This window comes from Barbatula barbatula (genome assembly GCF_947034865.1).
Source record: "Barbatula barbatula genome assembly, chromosome: 17".
NCBI lineage: Eukaryota > Metazoa > Chordata > Actinopteri > Cypriniformes > Nemacheilidae > Barbatula > Barbatula barbatula.
In genome coordinates this window covers 13792633-13819014 of record NC_136780.1, presented here as the reverse complement: position 1 = coordinate 13819014, position 26382 = coordinate 13792633, and the positions used below count along the sequence as shown (strand labels likewise).

The 26382-nt window shown below is 37.0% G+C and overlaps 1 protein-coding gene across 8 annotated transcripts; it reads right to left on the bottom strand.

Moving 5' to 3' along the window:
- Positions 1–4121: 4121 nt before the first annotated feature.
- On the bottom strand, positions 4122–26158 carry ngfa (nerve growth factor a (beta polypeptide)). Of its 8 annotated transcripts, none has more exons than XM_079477714.1 (4): positions 25929–26158; positions 22183–22217; positions 5649–5761; positions 4122–5335 (listed from the first exon to the last, which is right to left on the bottom strand). In XM_079477714.1, the coding sequence occupies exon 4, from the start codon at positions 5322–5324 to the stop codon at positions 4647–4649; it is 678 nt and encodes a 225-aa protein (XP_079333840.1). In that variant the 5' UTR covers positions 5325–5335; positions 5649–5761; positions 22183–22217; positions 25929–26158; the 3' UTR covers positions 4122–4646. The 8 variants fall into 8 exon arrangements, with proteins under 8 accessions (XP_079333840.1, XP_079333836.1, XP_079333838.1 ...); XM_079477710.1 differs by lacking the exon at positions 25929–26158 and adding an exon at positions 22800–22907 and having other exon boundaries at positions 4122–5338; XM_079477712.1 differs by lacking the exon at positions 25929–26158 and adding an exon at positions 22800–22907.
- Positions 26159–26382: the final 224 nt, after the last annotated feature.

Genomic DNA, 26382 nt, shown 5'->3' with positions numbered 1-26382 from the left:
GAGAGGCAAGAAACCTAAATATAAATTATATGTTATTTACCTGTGATGGTAATCCAGATCATATTGCACAAATCCTGCAGCACAGCCAAACCATAGTGTATGATGGCCTGTTAAATAAAAAAAATGCATTTAAATATACCTTTATACTAATACAGAATAGCAAACAACTTTACTCAGATTTACATTTACATTAAGTCATTTAGCAGACGCTTTTATCCGAAGCAATTTACAGATGAGGTAAACAATGGAAGCAATTGGAACAACATAAGGACAACAAAAAGCATTATTTCAATCAAAAACTGGTCTCATATAGCCCACCTCAGTATACAGAGCTAATATATACTTATATATATTTTTTAAAGTAGAAAAGAGATCAGAAATCAGAACTGATCGGTCAGGTGTTGATGGAAGACATGTGTTTTCAGACGATTCTTAAAGATGACTACAGAATCTGCAGATCTTGTAGCAGCGGGCAGATCATTCCACAGATGTGGAACCGATCCAGAAAGGGAGGCGAGAGAGATTTTTTACCTTTTTGGGTTGGCACCACAAAAATGTTGTTCGTTTGCAGAGCATAGGGATCTCGAGAGATCTCTACATTAATTCACTATCGTAGACATGATGTTTACATACCGTACGGTGGGCTTTAAAAGTGCAGAGCAGGAAAAGGCACAGATGCATAACATGTGTGGACACAGCTATGGAAAAAGAACCCCACAGATCAGTGTCACTCATTTGTGTTATGTCCTCTGCAGTACTCCTTCAGGCCATATACAGTCGCAATAAAATGTGTTATTCACAGATTATGCATTTATCAATTTAGATCAAACATTACCTGTAGCATGTTCCTTCCTTGTGGTTAGGCATAAATGGAGATCAAGGATAATCCGTAGGTTTTGACTCTTTGTACAGGTTGTGGGTTCCACGTTAATGGCAACATGACAGTAGAGAGACACATCTGAAAAACAACACATTTAACAGAAAACACATGGAATGATTAAAAGTTATACAGTAATATACCAAAGTCAATTTGAACATGAAACAATAAATTGGTTTCAGTTAAATATTCAGTCTTTTGATTTGATTTGATTCAATTTATTGTCATTACACACATACAAGTACAGTGCAACGAAATGTTGCACTGTTTTCATGTAAATAATCTTTAGTAATATTAAACACTTTCACACTTTTTGTCCCTTTTCAAGGGATACAGTACTTTACCCAAATATGTATATTCTGACATAATTTACCCACCGTCTGATTGTTCCAAACCTGTATAAATGTATAAAAAATTGTTCTGCCGGAAGATATTTGGAAGAATATCAAATCCCCCACTGACTTACATTGTATTTATGTTTCCGGCAGTAAATTGGTAATGAGATCTGACATTCTTCCAAATATCTTCCTGTGTGTTCAGCAAAACAGAGAAATGTATACATATATGGAACAATCTATGGGGGATTAAATGATGACAGCATTTTCAGTTAAGTATCCCTTTAAGACAATAGACTACTGCTGACTTAATGCATCTGACAGACACAGAATGTATTAACATATCAATATGATGTGAAGTTTAGTTCATGTACAGAATCAATAGTCACTAAATCAGCACATACTTTACCTTAATAAACAGTCTGTTTTATTTCTGCTAGAACAGATGTATGTTTGTTGTGCCTTTATCGTTCAATAAGAAAGTACAATGTTTTTAAGGTTAAACACATCTTAATTTACATTCAGAACTTTACTATCTGATTGTTGTCCATATTGTGTTGCTAGAAATGCAGTTCATCCATTATTCAGGTGCGTTGTCACCTGCATCTTTTAGCATCTTTCAGTGATATATGTTTATCGATTTCTCAACTTAAAAGAAAGTGAGGGGTGAAATAAAAAACACTGTTGCTTTTGTAGCCCTGTACATCTCTCTTAATAACTTTTTTATAGAAAAAATGTCACCTTGACGCGGTTAACAGTTTTTTAATTAGTTTTTCGGTTAACGTCTAAATTTTAATCCTACATTTCATTTGTTTTATGTTCATGTTTCATAAAGGTCTTTGTAGTTTTGTTAAAGTCTTACCCCAGATATTCGAGCATCTCCCCTCAGTTCCTGTGCTCGCGCAGCAGAGTTTGTAACGGGTTTGAGCTGCAACAAGGGCGCGTGCTAGAGACATCCGAACATCCGAAGCCTATGTCATTTTGGATGTTTGAAATAAGTTAACACGATTGGAGATGTTTGTCTCTGTTTATTGTTTGAGATGGTGGTGTTCTACTCTCAAATTGTTTGTATATTAATTTTTTGATATATTCATGGAAACCAAAGAAGGCTAAAATTATTATAATAAAATTATATTAATAAGAATTATAATAACAGCAACAACAAACAGCAGAACATAGTCCATAGTCTTCCTCAAAAAGGAACCTTGGCAACAGGCCAGGTTCTAATTCGAACTCCTTTGCCATAATAACTGCATACCAAATAAGAAAGGGTTACTTATAGAACTTATAAGTTCAACTTTTAACCTTTTTAATAATTAGAAGTTCATATTTGAACTTTAAAGTTCTTTTTCTAACTCTAAAGGTTCTAAGAGTGTAGTAACAGAAATATGGCTTGTGTCTTAATCAGTTTGTCTTGTGCATTTGTCTTTTATTTGTTTGAGGATCTATTGACAGAAATGCAATATAATAACTAAGTTACTTAAGAGGAGTATAAAGACCTTACATAATGAAGCGTCATGTTTTATTACCTTAGAATGAGCTATTTGTATCTGCATACACCGCGGGTCCCCTCACATGGAATTCACCATCTTGTTTCTAAAGTAGCCCTAGATGGACAAACTGCGCTACAGAGTGCGTTTCTTAAAAAACGTTATCTCCTTCGGCAAAGAAGCTAAAACGTGACGACATTATAGTTCTGTGTCAGCCACCGTAGTGCTTCGAAAGGGTGGAAGGAGCTGTTGGTAAATTTTATACAATGGATCTTTACAGTACTGGAACAATTTGGACAGGAAATATTGATGGGCTAGCCAATACAGCCCAAATCATTTAGTGGTCGCCCTTGACAAATGTCATTGTGGGGGAATTCTAAGCTTCGTTTAAACCTTAAAATGTCCAAGAAGCATAAATTAATGTGAAATGTTATGGCCGAGGTGATGGTAGAATGATCACACAAGTATTCTTAAACTATTTTACGAAGTGGCTAGTTTGTATTCATTTGTACGAAATGAATTGTACAATAATATGTGACCTTGGACAACAAAACCAGTCTTATGGCCAGAAATTCTAAGCTATATATAAAGTTGATACCAAACTTGAGTGTAATTCCCAAAGAGCGTTCAGCAGCGAGCAATGTTTTTTTGCGTGTTTCTGGCCATTTTGTCAGAAATGTTGCTGCATCCACTCACCAAATAGTTTTTATATAAAAGTTTTAATATATTTACGGTGGGAAATGTACAAAATATCTTCATGGAACATGACCGTTATTTTAATTCCTATTGAATTTTGGGCATAAAAGAAAAAAAATGTTTTTACCTATACAATGTTTTGTTGGCTATTGCCACAGATATTCCCTTGCTACTTGTTTTGTGGTCCAGGGATAACCATCACTTTGTGAACTCATGAGATGTGTAGCTAGATTCAATATGGCTATTGAATCCTTCAATAAGTCGAACAGTAACATCAATTTTAGCAAATAAATCATAAGTAATAGGCCAGCAAATCCTATGGCACAGTTGTGCATCTTTGGTTTAATTTTCTGTCAGTTTTGTTTACCCAGGTGGAAAATAATAATCTGAAATACACTTAAATGCATTTCAAGTGCTCTATACACATTTTTCTTAATTTCGAAAAATGTATCTGTAGTGGTACCTTTTAGGATTGACTTAACATCTAAGTACACTCAACGGTTAAATAGAAGTACAAAAGGCTACATTTGTAGTACAACATTAGATACAAACATGTGTTAAAATAAACTTATGGAAGTGTACTAGGTGTAATTAAATAAAGTCAGGTTATAAAGCATAAGAATAACAAATTTAAATTTTTAATCAAAACTTGTAGATGCCAAATTTAAATGTAATCATTTCACTTTTTACCAATAAGAATTGAAGAGAGTCAGGCCCAGGAGTGCATTTGTGTAGCAATTTCGCTCAAGTCCTGTTTAATTTGAACTGATCCACATATTTCTTATTTCCATCAGTTAAACTCTTTGTCGTTTTAAACTAAATTCTTATTGAATATTTAAATAGACAGCATACCGTAAAAAATATTTCTGAATACCATACGAGAATACAATAGAAATCAGTCTTGCATTGACATACACAAGTGAGGTGTTTAATAAATAAAAGCATCAACAACACAAACAAAGCTTGCTTATGTATACTGTATATACACATTTATATAGATATATATATATTTATATTCTGACCGTACAAACTATATAAATATGTCATGCAGTCCTCATAACTTAACCAATAATTTACAGAGTGAGGTAGGGTAGGAGGGGACTTGGTTGCGATGTCATAAAGAGAAAAGAAAAGGGGCGGGCTCTCGGACACCGTTGTTGGCAGTAAGGTTGTTGTGATCGACAGATGGGATGGATGTAGAACAGGAGGCTGCAGCAGGTTGGCCCGAGACCCCAGTCAGTTTATCAGTCAGAGCCTCCAGGAGTTGCGGCTGAGCACGCACACGCATGCAGCGTTGATTCGGATGAACCTCCAGGCGATCTGGTTTTTGTAGGTCGTCAGCGCCCGCACGTAGGTGTGCGTGTTGGTGCAGTAAGAGTTCCAGTGCCTGTGGTCGATACCACGACAGCTCGAGGTGCCAGCTTTAACGCCACTGGCTCCCTGACCCGGTTTGGGGGACCCGCTGGGTTTCGACACACGGCACGTGGTCTCGTAGAACAGTTGCTTCTTAACCACGTTGTTGATGCGAACGTGCGGCAGCACCGTGACTTCGTTGCCCGCCAAGTCTGTGGCACGGGTCAGGTTGCCGACCCAGTGTTCCTCGCTGTCACATACGGAGTACTCGCCACGATGCAAAAACTCGTTAGCCCTCCGGCGAAAACGCGGGCGCCTGGAGGCTCCCGTTTCGCCTTCCGGAGGGATCACCTCGCTGAAGAGCACGCGGGGTGAGCGGTATCGGCGCTTGTTGAAGATTTTGGGGTCCACGGTGGGAATCTCGTCATCGTAGTGTGTGTCCTGTTGTTTGGGATGGCCGTGAGACCCGGGTGAACGTTCTGGTGCTTGCCCCTGCGCTTGGGTGTGGCCTCCCATGTTGAATGCAGCCTGGACGCTGATCAGGAAGAGCAGGACCAGCGTCAACGACCTCATGGGCACACGTCCTGCTAACAGAGAGATGATACAAGCAGGGTTATAAATCAGTCAACACCCTTATATCTAAAAGTTGGAAATATGCACTGATTTGTTTCTGTCATGTTTTCCGATACAAATATCTAAAAACTCATACATTCTTGAGAAGCAAAATGACTTCAGACTTTGACCTCTTTTATCTTAAAAAGATCAAGATGCAGTTTATCAAAGTTTGCTGGAACAACTGTCTATTAATTCACAAATCGGCTTTAAACACCAAAAGGTTTCCAGAGCTGTATGTATGTGCATGTGTTGGAGACCGTGTGGATATCTGTACTCACTGACCTGTGAAATGTTCCTAGTTGAAGTGAGGGCCCAGTGGGCTGCTAGAGCCAGAGTCCAGTGCAGGCTGACCCCCAAGCGCCTGCCATCCGGACTGGCCTGTGTTTCGTCTTTTCCTGGAAAACACATGCACGTCTTTAAGTATACAACATCCAAGTTTGATTACATACATACAGCTGCAAAATAAGGAGACCATTCCAAATGTTTATTAAATGAGCTTTTCTAGATGCAATGTGGTCATTCCAGACAATTGTCTGTTGCATTTCAACCAAATCAAACCTCAGGAGTGACAAAACCATCCAAAATAAATGTCTGACTGTCAGCATGACAAGACACATGAAAACTGTGATAAAATCCAGGTTATCACATACATATCTTTCCTTTTCCCAAATACATGCACATATGATTTGTATTGCTTAAAGGTGAATATAAACTTATTTTCTTTGCAGTATTTGAGGTCTGAAAAATACAGAGCATCTTATCTGTTATTTGACCTGTTTCTTTAGTTTAAATTTTCTGCAAATAAACAATATTTCTATTTGAAATTTGGGAGAAATATGAAAATATATTTTGAATTGTTTACAGTCTAAATTACATTGACAAATACATTGTCTACAGCTCTCCAGTATAATTATAACTTTTAAAATTTGATTCCTAATTAATTTTGAGAATTATTCTGAGAAATTGCTGTTGCCATCGAAACACAAATCACACCAAAAGTAATCACTCACTCCTATGAAGCATTGTGAATGATGGTATCAATTCAAACTCTCTGTTAATGATATGTTTAAATATATTTGAATACTTTACAACAAACTTAAAATATATTGTTTCCACACTAAATAACTGTCACAAAATAATAAAAAATTAAATTGAGGAAAAAAATCTCACTTCATTTATCATACTGTATAGAAATTATTAAACGTGTGATATTTCTCACTTCATTATGCGACATCTGCCCCGTCTAAACCACAGAATGTGTCTCATTACTTAGAAACTATCAAAGGAGGCTCAGCTTTGTGATTTGATGTAGAACAGCCACATATGGAAGCTTTTTTGTCTCAAAAAGGATTCTGAAATGAATAAACACAGGATTCATAAAAAATCCATATCTGACAAAACTAATTTAAGTGTCACCGTCAATACAAAGCAAGTGTACACAATTTAACTTAGGTTCTGATTTAAATTACCTGCACAGCTTATAAGCATCAAACTAATTCCAAAGCAATTTAGTAGACAGTATCCACAAACACCAGCCTCTCTCTTTTTTACACCACATCTGTAGGAAATTCATTATGGCAAAATGAACGGAGTAAATATTTGGTTGGTTTGTTTATGTAATGCACTAATTGCTTAATGACCTTTAAACTTGTTTATCCTGCAAAGATGAACCGGATTCTTTAAAGTCAACATTTCTTTTCACAAAACATCATCAGGCCTGGCTTTTATTTTCAGTGAAAAAAATACATTGAAAATCCACTGGCCACCCGGCACATATATGACGTCATTTACCATGCAAGAACCAGTCAGCTGCTCCATCCTAAAGGCTAAATTATAGTCCGGTCGTATGACGTAATTTTGTCATCAGGAGGGTCCGTGGTTGTCCGCATGCAATCCATTTTTTGAGATCGCGTGGACGAAATGCGTACAACAGCGCATGTGTGAACATTGCTTTAATCGGCCGAGTCCAATCGGTAACATACTGAGCATGTGTCTAACACGATTATCTGCCATTAAGTCGGCTCAAGAAGCTGTGCGGACGCTTAGTGTAGGAGACGGACGTGGAAAGTCAAGTATACCCGGCCCTTTAGACCTAAATACTGAAAAACCACCCTCTTTCCAAACACATTGGAAAACCAACGCACAGACACAATGCCAATCTCACGGGAGACAGGTCTTGGATCAGATTTATATTGTACATGTGTCAATTATTTCACCCTGTTGTGACTTCAAGCATTCATTTTTATTCTGCATTCGAAGGAGCCTCTTGAAATGGTACAGCCTTACCAGAAAGTAGTCTCTCAATTAGGATACAGTTGTGTTTGGCTTCATGCAGTGCTGCACAGACAGATCGGTGTCTGACATCGAAGTATCATGAAAGCCATTCGGAAGCATACATAGCAGTCTTCTCTTGTGTCTGCACAGTCACATGCAGTCAAACACATCTTTCAACTTCTGTCCTGTTGCGATGCATGATTTTGTCAGAGTTACGATGCTATGACATCTAAATACCACATCATAGTTATTAAATAGTTTTAAATATGAAAACATAATTTTTCAAACAGATCTCACGTCTAGACTCCTCTAGTAGGAAAAATTTCTTTTTTCAAATTTTCTTTTGCTCTTGAACACAAAAGAAGTCATTTTGAAGAATGTAGGACAGCAAACAGTTCTGGGGCACTTTTGACTACCTTTGTATTTCTTCCTACTATGGAAGTCAATGGGGGGCGAGATCTGTCTGGTTACAAGCATTCTTCCAAATATCTTTATCTTTGTTCATCAGAACATAGACATTTATACAGATTTGGAACAACTAGAAGGTGAGTAAATGATGACAGAATTTTCATTTTTGAGTAAAGTATCTCTTTAACTGTGCAAAGCAATGTCTCCAGACAATCTATTTAACGCACTGTGTTTTAAAAACGAAAAATCGCAAGAATATTTCATTTAGACTTGGTTGTCTTTAAACAACATCCTGACTCAGATTCGTTGGTATAGACAGTTTTATCAGACACATTTTTGCAATTTTACGTCTCTAATACATGCATGGGCAAATTATAACACAGCAAAGACACAGAAAACACGTATTCTCGCCATATGGCCCCTTTAAAACTTGTGGAAGTTACCCGAAGTTAAGTTTGGGCCATATATCATTTGTTTATGTTGTTTCCGTTGAAATCGTTTTTATCGTTTATTTCTATTTTTATTTATCCCTGTATGGTTCAACGTATCTACCTATTTTTTAATACAGTTTATAAGGGAATACTGAATACTGAAGTATACTGATCATGTGGGCAAATATATTTCTATTGTATAGTCAAAGATAGAATACACAGAATCCAGAAAAAAATTAACTTTAATTTGGGAAAAAAATTAACAGATTTCTTGTTGTTGTGTCGTTTCTCAAATTGCAAGCCATATCTTTCCGGTCCCTCATTTGGGATGCTTTTCATGAACTGGCCCCCATGACAAACTAATTGAAAAGAACTGTTCCATATCCTTGCCACTAACATCAGGGTTGCCATTTGTGTAACAGCCCAATGGCCAAGCAAAACTAGCCCAAATAGGCCTACTACTTAAAATATGCCACCCATACCTTTTTACCTATTTAATTATTAGAGACCACCAGTCTGTTTCCACAAGGTCGATGCCTCTCCTTCACAAAAATGTGCTTGCCTTCTCTCATCATAGCACAGTTTCATCATCATGATTCTTTTCCTCCGTGGGAACAAAAAACGTTTTTCAGCAACAGTTTAAAAGTTAAAAAATTTCTCACAGCATTTCTCATGCTGCGTAACTACTGTATATGAGACTATGAAGTTGTTTGTAAAGCCAATACATTAAACATATTCAGTAAATACATAATAGTAGGGTGTGAAAGATGAAAACGGAGCGAGTGTGAGAGAGAGGTTGATTCAGAGCTACCACTAGAGGGCAACCGTGTTCTAGCATTGTCTACATCTGGGGTTTCCACAATGCTTACAGTTCTACACATGGCAGCAAAGTATAGACTAACCTCTCATGCAAACAAACAGCGGGATGGAACTCAAAAACAAAGATGTGATACATCCGCATACAGCCCCTCTCTGGCTCTGTATATATTGCATTATATGTTCTGCAGCTGAGGGATCCGATGTACAAACAGTAGACCACGCCCTGAGTTTGCATTTAGGGCAGCTCTCACACGTATGACATTGCCCAGATGTCACCTAACATTTTGCTTTAAGTTAGAGCTTTCACACGTAGAGACGGGAATACCTTATGTAATCTCCTGCATTGCACTGACTATATTGTGCTTTGCGTATAACAAGGAAAATAACGTTTTTATGTGGTTATCTGGATGTTGCGAACGTAATGAAAATATGATGCAGCTATGATGAAAGCATAGACAAGACCAGAACATTATACATATAAACTAGGACATGAAACATGAAATAAGTCAACAGTTTAAATAAGACACGTTTTGTAAGTAATAATTTAAGTGCTTTTAAAATAAGCTTTGTGCCTGAATAGTCTTCCATTGTAAGTATGTTTCTGTAAGCATTTGCTGTACAATGTTTTTGTTTGTTTAAAAGATGAAAATGGCATGCCACATATGCTGACCATGTAGCTTAACTTACATGTTCCTTAAAATTAGCCACAGTATATCCTTCTATCTTCTCTTCACAACCTATATGATCGATTAGAAGAAGCAAAAATATACAAAGGTTTTGACATCAAACAAAATTGTAATGTTTTGTGTTTCCATCACACTTATCAGTGCAGTGTTTCTACAAGAAACGAGAACAATTTCATGGTCATGTTGAAACACTTTTCAAAAGTGAGCGACTGCTCTCTCGTACCACTACAGAAATTGCCCCGAGAGCGAAAGCACACCCCAACAGCACATGTGCAGAATGTATAAACACACACTCATCACACAGATACAGAGAGACTAGCTCTGTATTCCTCAACATACTTTGCTTTCAAACACTAAAGAATTTGCCCTAAATTCCCTTTGGTGAAACCTTTATAAACAGTGCACACAGTAATGCCACCAAGAGTCGAAATGGTTTACCGAACACCTTTAACCTGTGGTGCTCAGGACCCATATTTACACTTTTTAAACGTCTTACATTCAGGCTGGTACTTGGCAACCTATTCCTGAAATTGGTGATGGCAGGAGGTTTATTATTATTCTTTTGAGAGCGTCCTGAGGTTGAAGGTTGCGTTGTTATACTTTCTGTTTATTTAAATCAGAAAATAAACACAAGAAACGTTGGCCTACTTTCTAGTAGATGAGGTGACAAAGAAACTGCTGTGCACCTCTAGAGACATTTAAACTTGTCTGCACAAACTGTATTTTTAAATTTATGAATGCAAGATACTTATTTAAAGGTCCAGTGCATAACATTTAGCGACATCTAACGGTGAGGCTGCGAACAACAAGCTCAGGGCTACTGTAGAAACAACATGGTGGATGTAGATAGAAATAGCTCATTCTAAAATAATAAATGTAAGGTCTTTATACACATAGATAATATACATAGTTATGTTTATTATATTGCATTTACTTTTATGCAGATATACGTAAAAAGTCGCCCACGATTCTTCATTCGCATTTTTTAATCTTGTTTTCCAATTGACTTTATAGCCTCATGTTAATTTAGAGTGTGCACTTAATGTATATTTCACACTCCAGCACCATTTAAATTAAATGATCTTAGGGATTCAGAATATAAGAACAGATACATGTGTGGGAACGCCGCGAATAAACCTCATAAAAGCTCTCAAATCCATATAAAAGCATTTTATTCATTACTGTTTGCAGATTGATCCCAATGCCGTTGCACACTGTTAGACAAGCGTACATACTTTAAGTTAATCAACATTAAGTCTGTTTTGACAACATTATTCTTTAATAATGCTAAATATATGCAAACAACTAGCTGCATTCGTCCATTATAACTGAGATCTGGGCTTAGATTATATTTTGTGTTGATTTAACATGTGAAATCTAACTGAGCTACTATTTCATGTTAAGGACTACAAAAAAAACAGCTGATTGTGCAGCCGAGTTTTTTAAGAGATGTAAAAGACAGTTAGGTGGGAAATCTGCTGAAATCGTGGTTGCGTACCATTTTCATACTATGCCTTAAAAGTACTTTATTCATGGGAATACCTGGAAAGGAGTGATGTAAACGGTGTCCACTACTGAAAACCCCTGTCTGGTTACCAGGTTTATTTTATAAACTTAATGTTAAAAGAGCCAGGCCATTAGGCCATACCACAACACCATAAAATTACATCATTGGACTTCAGCCCTCATATGTAAAGCAACCAGCAGTATAGAAATATAAAGCCACAAAAGTTACCTCCGAGTTCAGAACTTGTATACATTTCTTTGTTCCGATGAACACTGAAAAAAAGATAGTTAAAAGAATGCTTGTAACCAAACAGTTCTTGGACCCCATTGACATAGGAAAATTGCTTTTCATTTAGACATTTTGAAGAATGTTGGAAAGTAAACAGTTCTGGGACACTTAACTATACCATTGTCAATTTTCCTACAATGGTAGTCAAGAGGGTTTTGTTACAAGCAATCTTCCAAATATCCTTCTCTGTGTTCAACCAAACAAAGAAATGTAGACAGGTTTTGTACATCTAGAGAGTAACTCATGACAGAATTTTCCTTTTTGGATGAACTATCCCTTTAACTTCATGTAAAGAGACATGCTCCGCAACAGGTTGCTGTGAACAGAGCTGTTGTCGACAAAGGCGTTGTTTTACACAATAATTGAGGAATTCTAACCAAAATAAGTACAAATATACCAACAGAATCATACCAACTTGTGGAAAATGGGCATCTTATGTCCCCTTTAAGAGTATGCTGATGTTCCATTTTAAACCTTACCATGAACTTCTTTGCCTGCTATCGAAAGCAATAGTCATGGCAATGTGCAACACGAAAAAATATATCAACTTAAAATGTAGGTTTAGTTCACTAAGGTAAAGTACTGTATAACTCGAGTCGGCAAAGCTAATTATTGTAATAAATGATTTAACACCAGTCTAGGTTAAAATGGGCGTGTCCAATTTCATTTCTTCACTGAATGGTACACATGTCAGTAGGTTTAGTGGCCTGTTAAGAGATGTAAGTGTCAACACTTGTCAAAAGCACACAGTTTCTCTTAGGTGCTGACAGCACATATAATGAAGCAGCGCTAAAGACGGATGACGCTTCTTTTTTATCAACATATGACAATGAGAGAGTGTGAGACATCATGACGGAGAGAATAAAAGAGTTAGGAGGAGCATATGTTTGATAGACACACAGATTTGTCCACCCGCTACATTTTCAAGCTCCTTCTTTTGGCATTAAACGATTAACAAAGTCATTAATCACAGGTTTAGATATAAAATATTGTGTTGCATCCAAATGTTTTGCGTAGATGTGTTTAGTGTGTGCTAAAATAACAGCTGTAGCTCTAGGCTATATCTTCTGATTTATCAAGAGTATTTCAAAAAGCATGTGGTTTACTTATTATTATGATTAAATGCATAATGTAGTGTAAACAGATCACACCACCCAGCATTTTTTTTGAGCGTAGGAATAGGAAAGATCGTAGAAATCCTATGCAATGCAACTTCTGATCTGATACACCTTAGATCTGTTGCGGCACTGTGTAAGCTATTTAAAATCTTGAAAAATGTTACAATTTTAATGAAAAATTATTTCCGACCACTTTGTGCTTTTGATAGCTATACAGTCATTTTTTAGTCACAATACATGTTTGTTGTGTGGAAAACAACTGACTGAGCATTTCTTTAAATAAACTTTTTTTGTTTCATGGCAAATATCATGACAGCATAACATGTTTGGATTGACAAAACAAATAACGTCAGCATGTTCTGCTTTCGTAGCTTTTTAAAGGATGACATTACATATGGTGGTGCATACATAAAATACTTAGTATATTCTGTAATCAAATGCATGCAAGTTTTATCGTTGTTGAATTTTATTCGTCGGCTATGCGGCATCTGGGATAATAAATCTATGAAAGTCGGCAACAGTTCCACTATATATTTCCAAGATAAAACTGTAAACATCAAGCTAATGCACTAAAATACTGTACCAGAGCTGAGCCGACAATTCTAATTTTATTTCAACTTCAAGACAGTTCAGAATCACCTGATCTGTTGAAACGGCCAAAAGCAAACAGAATTTGTTGTAAGAAATTTTAAAGCAGAAACAGTTGTGAATAAATGTAAATAAATCAGAGAGAAACTGTTTTCCTGACCTGTGTGTCCGCCATAATCGGAAACATCTGCGTGTTATTCAAACATAAGGGGAAGTAAATCTTTCACAGGATATCTATGGAAAAACGCATGAAAATGTTGCATGCATCCAAAAACAGCACACATTTAGAGGAGTTGTGTTTATTTCTGTTAGAAAGTCACGATAACAGAAACCTTATAGATGCAATTCCAACGTAATGTTAACGTTAATAATGAGTTGCACAAACACATGGACACACACGCCACAGTAAATATGCACGCACATGCTTGTCAGTCCATTGTAAATTATGTGGAACACAAAGGCAACCGCATTGGGAGAACTGTGAAATATTATTTTAAACACAGCTGCTGTTTTGCAGAAAGTACAGTGATCGGGACAAAGCATTCACTGAGGATGTAAAACATTTTCAAACATTTTCAAGCATTTTCAAAATGCTCATCTCTGAGTTATTCAAGTCATTTCATGAACTCGGTAGTCCAGATGCATTAATTCACTTGCCCAAAGTTTACACTCTTACATTCCAGCAGATCAAGATTTGGTTTCTTTCGGGGGTCATCAGCGATTACAAAATGATTTTGCTTTGGCAAGTCGAAATGCTAACATGAGTTCATTTTCATCTTTCTCTTGACTGATCAAACTAGACATCACCTCAACTTGACCTGTTCAGACATTCTTTGCCTTGGTAGCAATCTCTTCCTTGCCAAAAAAAAAAAAGCCATCTGTTTTTCCCTTCTTCTTGCACCTTATTTCACCACGGTCCCTTGCTGTTTTGGATTTTAGATTGCTTCAGTTTCTGACAACACCTCTTACACGTCATTAAATAAAGCATCTATCAAAAACTGTAACTTGACCTCTGAGAACCAACAATTTTTTCGAACCCTACAAATCCTACAAAATAAATGATTCACCCTCATTTCAAACCTTTAAGACTTTCTTTCTTCTGCAGAATCCAAAAGAAGATATTTTGAAGAATGTCAACATTGGCCCCCATTGACTTTAATTGTATGGACACAAAACCAGACATTTGTCAAAATATCTTCTTTGGTGTTCCACAAAAGAAAGGGTCATATACAGGTTTGAATGGCGTGAAGGTGAAAAAGTATGCCAACATTTTCATTTTATGGTGAATTCAACTTTTAACATTGAATGTGAATAAACAGAATCAAGCTAAAATCGATATACTTTTATAAAGACACGTTAGTGCCCACTTTAACAATAGATGTATTTTGCAGAAGAAAGTTTTTGTACCCAGCACATTCTTGAAAGCAGTCGCATGATAATGGCTGTACAGGCTGTTGTCTATGTCAAAGCACACAGGGATGAGAAATCACTTGAGGTGAGTTCTCCAATAGTTCACAGGACAGCCGAATGTTTCCCAAACAAACCTGAAGGCTTCCTGGATGAGCTGACAGCTAAGATCATTTAGAGGCTTTCCTCCAAACAATTCCAACAGATGGAGAAAGACAAGGACAACGCTCATGTCTCAGAAGTCTCGCTCACAATTCACAGCATTGCTATAAGGATTACATAACCTTTACTTGATTAAATCTAAAACATCATTGTTGAAGAGAACCACTCCCACTCTGAACAGATATGGCTTTGAAGCCTGTGTAGGGTGCCAGCACTAAATTATGGGAACATTAGTTCATTTGTTTTCACATTAGTGCTGCAGCCAAGTCCACTCGTTGCTTCTAGTGTTTTTAATTTCACTGTGTATGTTACCGATACTTCTGGTTGCTAAGGAAAAAGTCATTGTTTTTGGGTAAAAGGAGATGTTAACATCACGTAACATTCACCCTCATGTCATTCAAACCTGTATACAGTATAACTCTTTCTTTTTTAGATTTGTTGAGAAATTTGACGCCGGGAAATTCAAAGGAAAGCAAATGGGGTTCAATGTTGTTGGGTTCCCAACATTCTTCAAAATATCTACTTTTGTGTTCTGTAGAAGAAAGAAAGAAAGTCATACATGTTTGATATAAAATAAGGGTGAATAAATGATTACAGAATTCCCATTTTTGGGTGAATTATTCCTTTGAACAAATCGGGCTGTTGATACCAAAAAGCAACATATGACTATTGGAATAAACCTGCCTTAAGTGCTGTCTCGTGAACTCGTGAATTGAGATATTCATAAAGAAATAATTTAATTGAGAATTCTCCCTAAATGTGGGGCATACAAAATAATTACTACAACCACCTCACTTCAGTCCCTTGTATCCCACTTGAAGGGATAGGTCCCCCAAATATGAATCTCATATTGTCAATTTCTCATCCTCATGCCTTCAGTTGAACACAAACTTATTTTATATCCATTTTATATTAAATCCTTTCATGTTATTTTCTTACTGCACATGGGGGTCAACATCAACAAGCTCTTAGAAGCGCATGATCCATCAGTAAAGTAATACAAATGACTGTTCATAAATGTGACCCTGCATAACAAAAATCACCTGAAAGCTGAATAAATAAGCTATTGATAAATGGCTTATTAGGATAGAACCATATTTGAAAATCTGGAATCTGAGGGTGCAAACAATAAAAATTAAGTCCTTAGCATAGGATATTACTCACAGAAATAAAGTTTTGTTATATTTATGGTAGGAAATTTACAAAATATCTTAAGGGAACATGATCTTTACTTAATATCCTAATGTTTTTGGCATAAAAGAAAATAGATCATTTTGACCCATGCAATGTATTTTTGGCTATTACTACAAATGTTCTCGTGCTACTTAAAGTTCACCTCAAATGAAAATGATGTCATCATTCACGTATAAATTACTTTGTTCTGATGAACAGAAAGAAAGTTATTTGGAAGAATGTTAGCAATTTTATATTTTGTGACATCATTGACAGCCATAATAGGAAAGATTAAATGGTAGTCCAACGTGCCCCAGAACTGTTTGTGTTCCTAAATTCTTCAACATATCTCATTTTGTGTATATATTTTTTTCATACTATGTTAGTGGATGATGTCACAGAACTGAAAATGGCTAACATTCTTAAAAATATCTTTCTTTGTGTTTAACAGAACAAACAAATTGATATAGGTTTGAAACAATCTGAGGGTGAGTCAATGATGTGTGAGTAAATCGTTTTTTGAGTGAACTAGCCCTTTAAGACTGGTTTTGTGATCCAGGGTCACAAATGTCCTCTGAAGCGAAATTATATATTTGTGAGAAACGATTAGTAGTTTGAGCCTGTTTAGTGATCAACATTGCGTATCCATGGTAAAACCGATTAGCACACTATGTTCAAATAAGAACATCTTGTGACTAGTTATCCTATGAGTGTTTCGTCACGAGACAGGGAAGAACTATAGGGTACCGATTTAGTAGCTTGTACAAGTAAATAATTTCATAAATTAGAACAGAATGTAGATAGTAAGTATCTCAGAGCTGACGATTACCCTTTAATATAGCTGTCAGTAACAAATACCAACAACAAACAGTAAGCAATCCATAGACTTTCTAAGCCAAAGGTAAATATTGTGTTGGTTTGTTTCAGGAAATTTCTCATATCATGTTAAGATGCTATTATGTTGCAAAAAGAAGTCTAGTTGACGTTGAGATTATATGGTGTCATGAGAAAGAAGTTGTCATTCACTGACAACTCAATAAATATCAAATTTAACAATTTATTTAATTTCTGTAGTTATTGATGCCCAATTTCGAAGATTTGGTAACACTTTAGAACAGTATAGGGGGCAATTCTCAACATTTAATGAAATGTTATTAGCAAGCCTATTATTGGCAAAGTATTTATAAAGCACATATTCTGCATGACCATACTCTATATCACTAATCTTACCCAATACCTAAACCTAACAAATACCTTACTAACTATTAATAAGCAACAACTTAAGAGTTTATTGGGGAAAAATGGTTTGTTAATATCGAGAATTGTATACTGAGGTGTGATTGAAGATTTGAACTTGTAAGGTATTCATAACAGAAAACTAACCGCCAGTATCCCTGTACACACGAGGAGGCTCTCTGACTGACAAGTAATGCAACCAATTTCGGCCATCAATATTCAACCTAATGTGGTCAACTAAAGACAATATCACTGCACTTAAAGATAAGAGAACACAGGCAGTTACTGCCGGTCTCTTATTAATCTTGAGTACCTATACAGTAGTATTCTTCGAAGAGTATTGAGTTTGATCAAATTGATACAATACAGATTCAGCTGTACGATTATTTCCGGAGAAAGACGAGCCTTTGGAGGCGTGCAGCGAGGGCGCAACTTAAGCACGATCATCTCATTGATTCATTATAATTTTGTGTTGTTTACATTATGCATGTACACTCCGATTGCCTACAAAACACAGACAAATGACTAAGTTTGACTTGTCTGGCATCTTTTAGCGCTGAGATCCTCTCCATCTATCAGTTTCAAACGATCTCCAAATCGAGCATTATATCCACCGTTTAAATAACATTCATCACCCAAATGCAGTGAACTTGCAGTGCGGTGGATTTGGAGATCGCTTGAAACGGATAGATGGTGCAGTGCTAAAAGATGCCGGACACGAACTGCTCGCGGTAAATTAAGCTCAGTCATACTGTATGTCTGTGTTTTGTGCATAATTGTCTGCACGTGCTGTTCTGTGCTCGTGCTGTAGTTCCGTCCCACTCCCAGCCTCCAGCAGCTCGTGTTTTCCTTTATTAATGTGATCAAACTAAACACTCTTCCAAGATACGACGTATGCAATACTACTGTATAGGCAGTCAAGATTAATATGAGATTGGCAGAAACTGTGTGTGATACCTGATCTTTAATTCAGACATAAAACCCACATGGAGATCATCAAAAGCGAAACATTAGAGATCCGCCATAGGCTGTTTAACAGTTTGTTTTATTATACAGTACATGAACTGGAAAAATTGCTATGAAAGTGATCCCAACGTTGTCACCTAAAACCAAAGGGGTCTGTAACCGATTCTAAGGGTAAGGTTAACATGATTTCTAAACTAGCTAGCCAGCTCCCTTTCTGTAAATGTTTTTCATCTCGAATGAGCAATAACATTCACAGATAGTAATGAAGCAAAACTAAACCAAATTTTGGTTTATGCCACCACAAGTAAATGTTTTATTTTACTCTGATTTGCAAGAGCCTCTGTATGTAAGCCATAGCAGGACATTCTTGACAGTCACCCGTAACAAAAGTTACTTAGCATCTTCGTAGCCTTCGTAACCACTTTCATAGTATTTTGAGTAAACTGACTCCTCCATGTAGCTCACTTGGTCACGGGTTTGATCCCAGAGATCACACACTGATAAAATGTATACCTTGAATGCAGTTGCATTGGATAAAAGCATATTTCAAATGAATGTACTCGTTCAAAACGCCCTGTAAAGTGTAAAATATAAAGTTATTGTGCCAACGTTTTTGAAGATTGTACTGTGCATGATCTCTCCATCATCGGCCATTGACAGAGAATAATGTGGTGTCTCATTGTGTATCTATACACATATTGAAATATTAATTTACTGTACATCTTTCTTTATCACATTCACTTCTGCTCTCTGCATTTCAAATACATGTTAAACTACTTTTCCTAAAGATCATCTTGGGCCAATCCTTCAAAAAAGGATTTGGGTGGTCTTTAATATGATTATCTATAATATAACCATTATTGATGGACTTCAGACACGACCTATGCACACATCCTTATGTTTATCCTACTAATAGGACAGTAACATACCTCTTGTTTTTAAAATTGTATGTAATCATTGCAATATTTAACTATCAGCAACTGCTTGAGATTTCTCAACTTTTGTGCTCTGTCAGTAAGCTTCTGGCTCATATTCTTTGGGAATACATTTGTTTGTCTCTCATGTCACAAAAGGCCCCTAACAGCTCAATGGTCTGTGAATTTCAGAAGCGTGACGGTGTTTAATGTACTTTTAATGAACTCTCCCAAACTGTCATTGCACGGGCCAGCCAGTCTGGCCTCCGAAGTGGTCAAGTTGTCCAAAAACCACTGAGAACTTTCTGCTTTTCAATCACATGCTGTTTTTTCAATTCGAGAATGACTGTCGGTGGGAAGACCTTGAACATAAGACTAACGTCTTTTCAATAATGCTAAACTTTTACAACCTAGAAGTTTAAACATTTTTGTATCCATTTGCAACGTAGTGCTATATTTCCCCTCAGTTGGTGAGAATTTGATTATTCACTCTGGAATTAGAAACAGTCTTGCCTAGCGGGGATGCTTTTAGCAACGCATGTTTCTCTTCAGACTCAATGGCTTAAACATCTTTCGTTATGGCTGTTCCTGTTCAAAACAGTTGCTTAAAACTTGACCTTCGGCGGTCTGTGCTCATCTTGACATAAATTACAATATTTGACAGCTAAGACATACAGAAGACTTCTTGCACGGTCCATTGCCAGACGTCTGACACAAAAATGTCTGGGCTTGGTAAACAGTCTTGTATGTTACTCGGCCATGAATGGTATCATACTACTTTAATTGAATGTATAAACGTATACACACTTCACACGCTTACAAATGAACTTGTGGTTAGACAAGATTCTTCAGAGACACTTTGATGCTCTGTGGAATAACCAGGAAAAACAGATGCTTCTGAAAAGATTCTCACAAAAATGGTTTTGCAATGTTTTTTTCACATGCCTTATATTGATATCATTCACATGCCTTCAAGCACATGTTTCTTGAATCTTCTTTCTTCCTTTATTTGTTTTGAAAAACTCATAGAAGAGAACACAATTATTTTAATATCAGTGAGTGTTTTTGTGATTGCCTGAAGGCTTGTAATGAATATTCTTCATGACAACTGCATTGATACACGTTTGCGACAAATAAATAGGATTTAACGTGATGTATAAAGTTAACATTTTTATGCTTTGCAGAATAGTTAGAGAGCTTTATACAATACTATAGTGCTTTACGTTTTAACACATGTTTCCTGCATTATCTTCAAATGCATACAATACACTCAACACACTTCGTAATCTTTGCTGTTTTGTACCTTAGATGGGGGAAATTCTTGTATTCTGCAGGTGGCAAAACATATTTATTTCAGTTGTAAGATTAAGAGCTTTATTCATTTGCTCCGCTTCATCATAGCATTAAAGGGGTCATATGACAGGAATACTGTACGGGTTTTTCTTTTTAATTTTGGGGTGAACTAAACAAACAATTGAACTTAATGCTTTTATTAAAAAATTATCACTATCCTACATTTCAACAGTCTTATTTCGACATCATTCAAGGAAAGTGGTTATGGGTGGAGTGCACATCTATAGCTCCTCCATTTCTAAAGCTTCAATCTAATCCTGTTAATGTTAAATGATCCTGCACCTGAACAGGCTTGACTTTACAAAGCTATATTGCTTTGACAACAACCCTCGTGTTGAGCATCAAAGAACATATTTAATTATCACCTCAAATTCTCTAACCACTACCACCACAGATATGTTATGAAATTTGTTTTGTAAGTCCGTGAAACAGTTTAGCGACCATTTTATACAATTTGCCTCTTGATCCGGTATTCCAGAATGCCATGTAAAAAGGTCCAGACAGATTTTGAAGTAGAGAATAATGGGTCGTCTAAACTTTATGTCTGTATATGCTCAGGTAAAGACGGTTGTGCGGTTGTGCTTCAAATGAAATCCTGACCACAGATAACAGTGTCTTAAAAACAATAACATATCGTAGATAAACCGTATATAAACACACAATGATGTTTACTGGAATACGGAGGTGTTCCAAGCTAGTGAAAGTTAGCATGTTAGCATGGCTAACACCAAAACCAAAACTTATCTTTACATTAGTATGACATCTATTATCAAAATCTTCACCAAGTGCGTAGCGATGACTACATGCAAGAATTTGTCGCATTGGTCCACAGGACCCTGCCGTTGAGCGTTTATGACAGCAGGATATGGCCGTTATAGCCACACAACCATTCATTGTGAGCAGATGTGAGTGCCATTAGCATGACTCAGGCTTGAAGGTTTAGGCCGACACCGCAGACATGCTCTTTAAAGGTGCGTGATAATTCTGCTGAGGCCACACACGGTGGAAATTTGAGCAGTTGGAGGAGATCCCATAGATCACAATGCTGTAAATTCCAACCTGGAATTCTTTCTGTGGGAAGTTACTGAGAAGTCATACATATTGCCCCGGGTGTTCTCATTAGTATTTGTAGGTGTTCATATGTAGCATATGTACATGCAAATTTGTATGGTTAGACAAAGGAGCAAAGAAACGTTTGTTTATAAGGTTTCTGCCGCAGGTGACTAAGAACACTGACATAATCCTTCACAAAAAAATTTAACTTTGCCTAAAAAGAAAATATTATACAGAAAATTATTTGATCAACGTTAAATCTCAGCAAGTATTAAATAAGAGAAGCACAATATTGAAGACTACCAATGTTTCTAAGACTATAATGTCTAATTAGGTCAAATAATGACATTATGACTAAAGTGATAAAGTTAAATTTAATAAAATTAAAGGGAAAATCACCCAAATCACCCAAAGGGAAAAATTATTTACTCACCCTTGTAATTTCAAACCTGGTTGACTTTCATTGTTCTGCAGAACACAAAAGAAGATATTTTGAAGAACGTTAGTAACCGGACAACACTGGCAGCCATTCAGTTCTATTGTATGAGCACAAAACCAATGCAAGTGAATGGGTGCCGGTTAATAACATTCTTCAAAATATCTTCTTTTGTGTTCTGCAGACGAAAGAAAGTCATACAATGATGACATCATTTTAAATTCACTTTGTATTTAATACTGTGTATTTTACATTTCGTAAGTTTAATATTCTATTCTATATGTAATCACAGGAAAGATTTGAATGTGGCTAGTTGACAGAAATACTTGACAACAAGAATTATGTCATCTAACACTATTTTAAACAGTATTTTAACTACACAAAAACATGTATAACACCGCATGAAAAGGTGACTGAAAGTTACAGCACCTCTGACACTCACTACACGCCCCCTAACAATCAAACACGCTTTAAATTGAAATGTTCAAATGTCAACTCCCTGTGCACACTGGGTTAGGCCATACGTTAATATGTACAATAACAGAAAAACATTCTCACAACAGTCTGAATCATATGTTAATCTCAAACATGAAATTACATGTCTACTCACTCACCCGCAGTAGCAATAGATGAGGTGGTAACTTTAGGTTAGGACTCCAAAGGAAAAAATGGTGGCGGCGCGTTCAAAGTCGTGCGATTTGTGTTTGTTCTGTCTGTTCTATGTGTATGTTTTGGATTCAACATCGTGTAGAGACAAGCATTGCGAAAACATGTCACGTGGCTGTGTAATGAAAACAGCGATACAGTGGGTGTGGAAACAGGTGAAGGGATCACGCTCTGTGGTCTACCTGGAATTAGTTAGGACATATTACATCTGCTTAACAAACGTCTCGCTATTGTTGTTTCAGTGGCGATTGTCGATCCGAAAATAAGTAATTATGGAGGGCTCCTCGGTTGTGTACAGAGGACTTAGTTATTGAATTTCCCCCCGTTCTGCAGGATTGGACATAACATGCTTGTGCCCATTGCTAAGGAGAGACCTGGAGTTGGACTTCAAAATAAAAATTACACCTCATGCAAAATATATCAAGGCAAATTAAAATGACATGTTCGAGCTTCAGTAAAAAAATCTTTCACGGCATATTTTATGTTGTTCGTTTGGGAAAGTGGAATAATTTCCTGTAAACATTTTTACGGAATTGTATTTGGGTTCTAAATGAGACGCACATTTTTGGAAGGAGTTTGTTGGCCCCATGTTATAAACTATACAGATGAAAATGTTGCGAATGGATGAAAGACCAATCAATACATTTAAACATCTGTTTGTAGATGTAAACAATTCTCTTTTTCATTTAGCGGTTAAATTAACAGCAAACAAAACAACATATTAAACATGATAAACAAGACCGCATAAGATGCTGAGGCTTGTTTCTGAGAATGAATCTTGAATTTTAAGTGTATTCTTTTTTATAAATGGCAATTTTTTATAAAATAAACTTTGCACAAAAATGAAAATTGTGTCATCATCTACTCATCCTCAGGTTGTTTCAAACCTTTATAAATTAAAGAATGGTAAAAATTTTCAGTTGAGGGTCATCATCCAATACCATAGTATAAAAATATATTTTTAAGCATTTAGGAAAACAAACAGTTCCGAGGCACTTTTGACCACCATTAATTGTTTTCTACTATGTAGTCAATGATGTCCCAGAACTGAAAATTGCTAACATTCTTCCAAATATCTTTCTTACAGGTATGAAATTACATGAGGGTGAGTAAATGATGACAGAATTTTCCTTTTAAGGTGAACTATACCTTTAAATAAAGTGTTTTTTTACATTTAAAAAAGCAAACATATCAGTTACATTCTCAGTCTGAATATCTTATGAAGATTTTTTATAATGCGTAGATATACACGCAGTATATTTTTGCACTGCATTTTTTCACGGAAATATCTAACTCTTTTAATAACCTGCGGTTAAACTGCAAACTACGACATGATAGAAAAGTCACCTATTGTACCTGTTGGTTATAAGCAGTGTATTGCTTGCATACGTATGCACGTGATCTATACCGATGTTGAGCGATTCCAGAGGCCTACCGAATTTTACAGTCGTTCTAGGAATTCTTTTCACTTGCCTCTTTCGATGTTGCGTGAATCACAGTGGGAACAATTTTTGAGCTCCAGTGTGGCCACAGGGGGCATTAAATTATTCTCCCTGTCAAAGGTCAGCCTTCTCTACACAAACAAACACAGCTTTTCGTAAATGAAAGCTCTCCAAAGCCCGCTGAAATACTCATAAAACTGTCTTGGCAGTGAACACAAGAGCCCTGGGTCGGTCCAAACTCTGAAATCTGTCAGAATTTACTTTGTATTCCAGACTGTCAGCCGGGTGCCAGGAAGAGTCAAACAGGACTTGGGAGCGCATGCCTGTGTCAGGTTTCCAGGTTGCCAAACAGCGAATGGCTATCAGTCTGCAAAAGTATTTTGTGTATGAACAAGGAATGTTGGGTGAGTAAAATTAGATCCTCCTCACCTCGCTGGATTACTTCGTCTGGCCAGATGGCCGGGGTTGTCTGACCGTTATCAGTGCATATATTCAAAGGGGCATTTAATATTCAGCCATAAAAAGATATAGGATCAAGTCATCGGTGTGGGTAACTTAAACACCCAGGGGAGTTGTTGGCAGTGGCCCACCTGCCTCATTAGAAGCCCTCATTACCACTCATTACCACAGCGGCACGCCACGCTACATGAGCAGAGATCTACTGAGAGAAACCTTTAATTCAGGCTCAATGGGAAACCTGAATCCACTCATGAATAGTAATAGCCGACATCATTGTTTGGAAGGTGAATTGCACTGTCCATCTGCCTCGGGACAAGAAGCATCTGGGAATTTGAAAGGCTTCACTCACTCAGTGTCAAATACATTTTGGGTCTTATCCAAACCTGGAGGGGCCTGAACTTGCATCTGCGGAACACCGAGGCGGGACGTACGCGGTTCTGTGGGAATTTAAGAGATGCATGGTGGAGCACATAATCAGACCTATTTAAATTTTTCTTAATTTTCTTTTACAGATGTCGACTGAAAATCGACTGGCTCGTTCTGCACGGGATGGTTTTCCATCCCTTAGGAATTGTTTAAGAGACATGCCACATTTGTATATTCCCAGAAACAAGACAAAATACATCACCCTTTCAAATATTCAAAAATTCCACAGTTTTTCAGATGGTGTTAATTTCTCCCTGCTGTTTGCATATTTTGGCTTGAACAGCACTTGTGAAGCCGGCTGATATTCTAACCGTTGCTTCTGCCCAGATGAAAATGATAAAAATCTGTAACATGTTCCATGAGTGGAATGAAGCAACGATAGCAAGACCCTCTGGTTGTGTAACATGAGCAGCTTGTGTATAGATGGCAAGAGAAAGACTAAAGTGTTTTCATGATACAACAAGTTATTCTTGAAATTTCATGACTTTTTATTTGGATGTTTTACTATTGAAAAAATCTTTGCCGCAAATACTGCTTTTGTTTGTTCCCCTCCATCTACTATATCAGTCAAGTTGTTTAGGTTCAATACATGCGTTTCTCTTCTTGTCATCAGCACCTTGAGTTTGCTTGTCATAAGATAGGGGCTAATTTCAAAGGAAAAGCTTAACTTTTTCTCGCTGACAGGTAGCAAGACCGTTTTTATGAGCATTCCACCAATAATTCCAAACATCAGCACCCCATGCGTCTTACCTCAGAGATGTCTCCTCTCAAGTTTGTCAAGTGCCCCAAGCTAAAAGTTGGTTGTATTCCAGCTTTCAAACTCCACAGGTTTATCTCCAAAGCCCAGTCCCGTTCAACGATACAAAACTCGCGTATCACCGTCCCGTGCCATCCACTGCAGTCCGGCTCCCACTGTCCTCGAAATTGATTGTTCTAAAAGTTGGAGTCCCACAGCTACTCCTCTGACCTCCACTGCAGGAGCCAACAGGTCCCTCCTCTTTCCCTCCCCTTCTCTGCCCCTCCTTCTGCTCTTCACTTCTATAGGCTGTGAAATCTGTTGCGTCGAGACTTAACAGAGGAAAGTGGAGCTTTGTTTAGGCCCTGCTGATGATTCACATGCGAGATTCAATTGGCCCATATCACCCATTCAGATCTTGACATTTCCCTGTCCGTTAGTCATCGTTGGAATTAGTTACTTCAGTTG

Excerpts from the sequence above, each read along its gene's own strand:
- ngfa (XM_079477714.1), bottom strand. The coding sequence starts at position 5,324 with ATGAGGTCGTTGACGCTGGTCCTGCTCTTCCTGATCAGCGTCCAGGCT.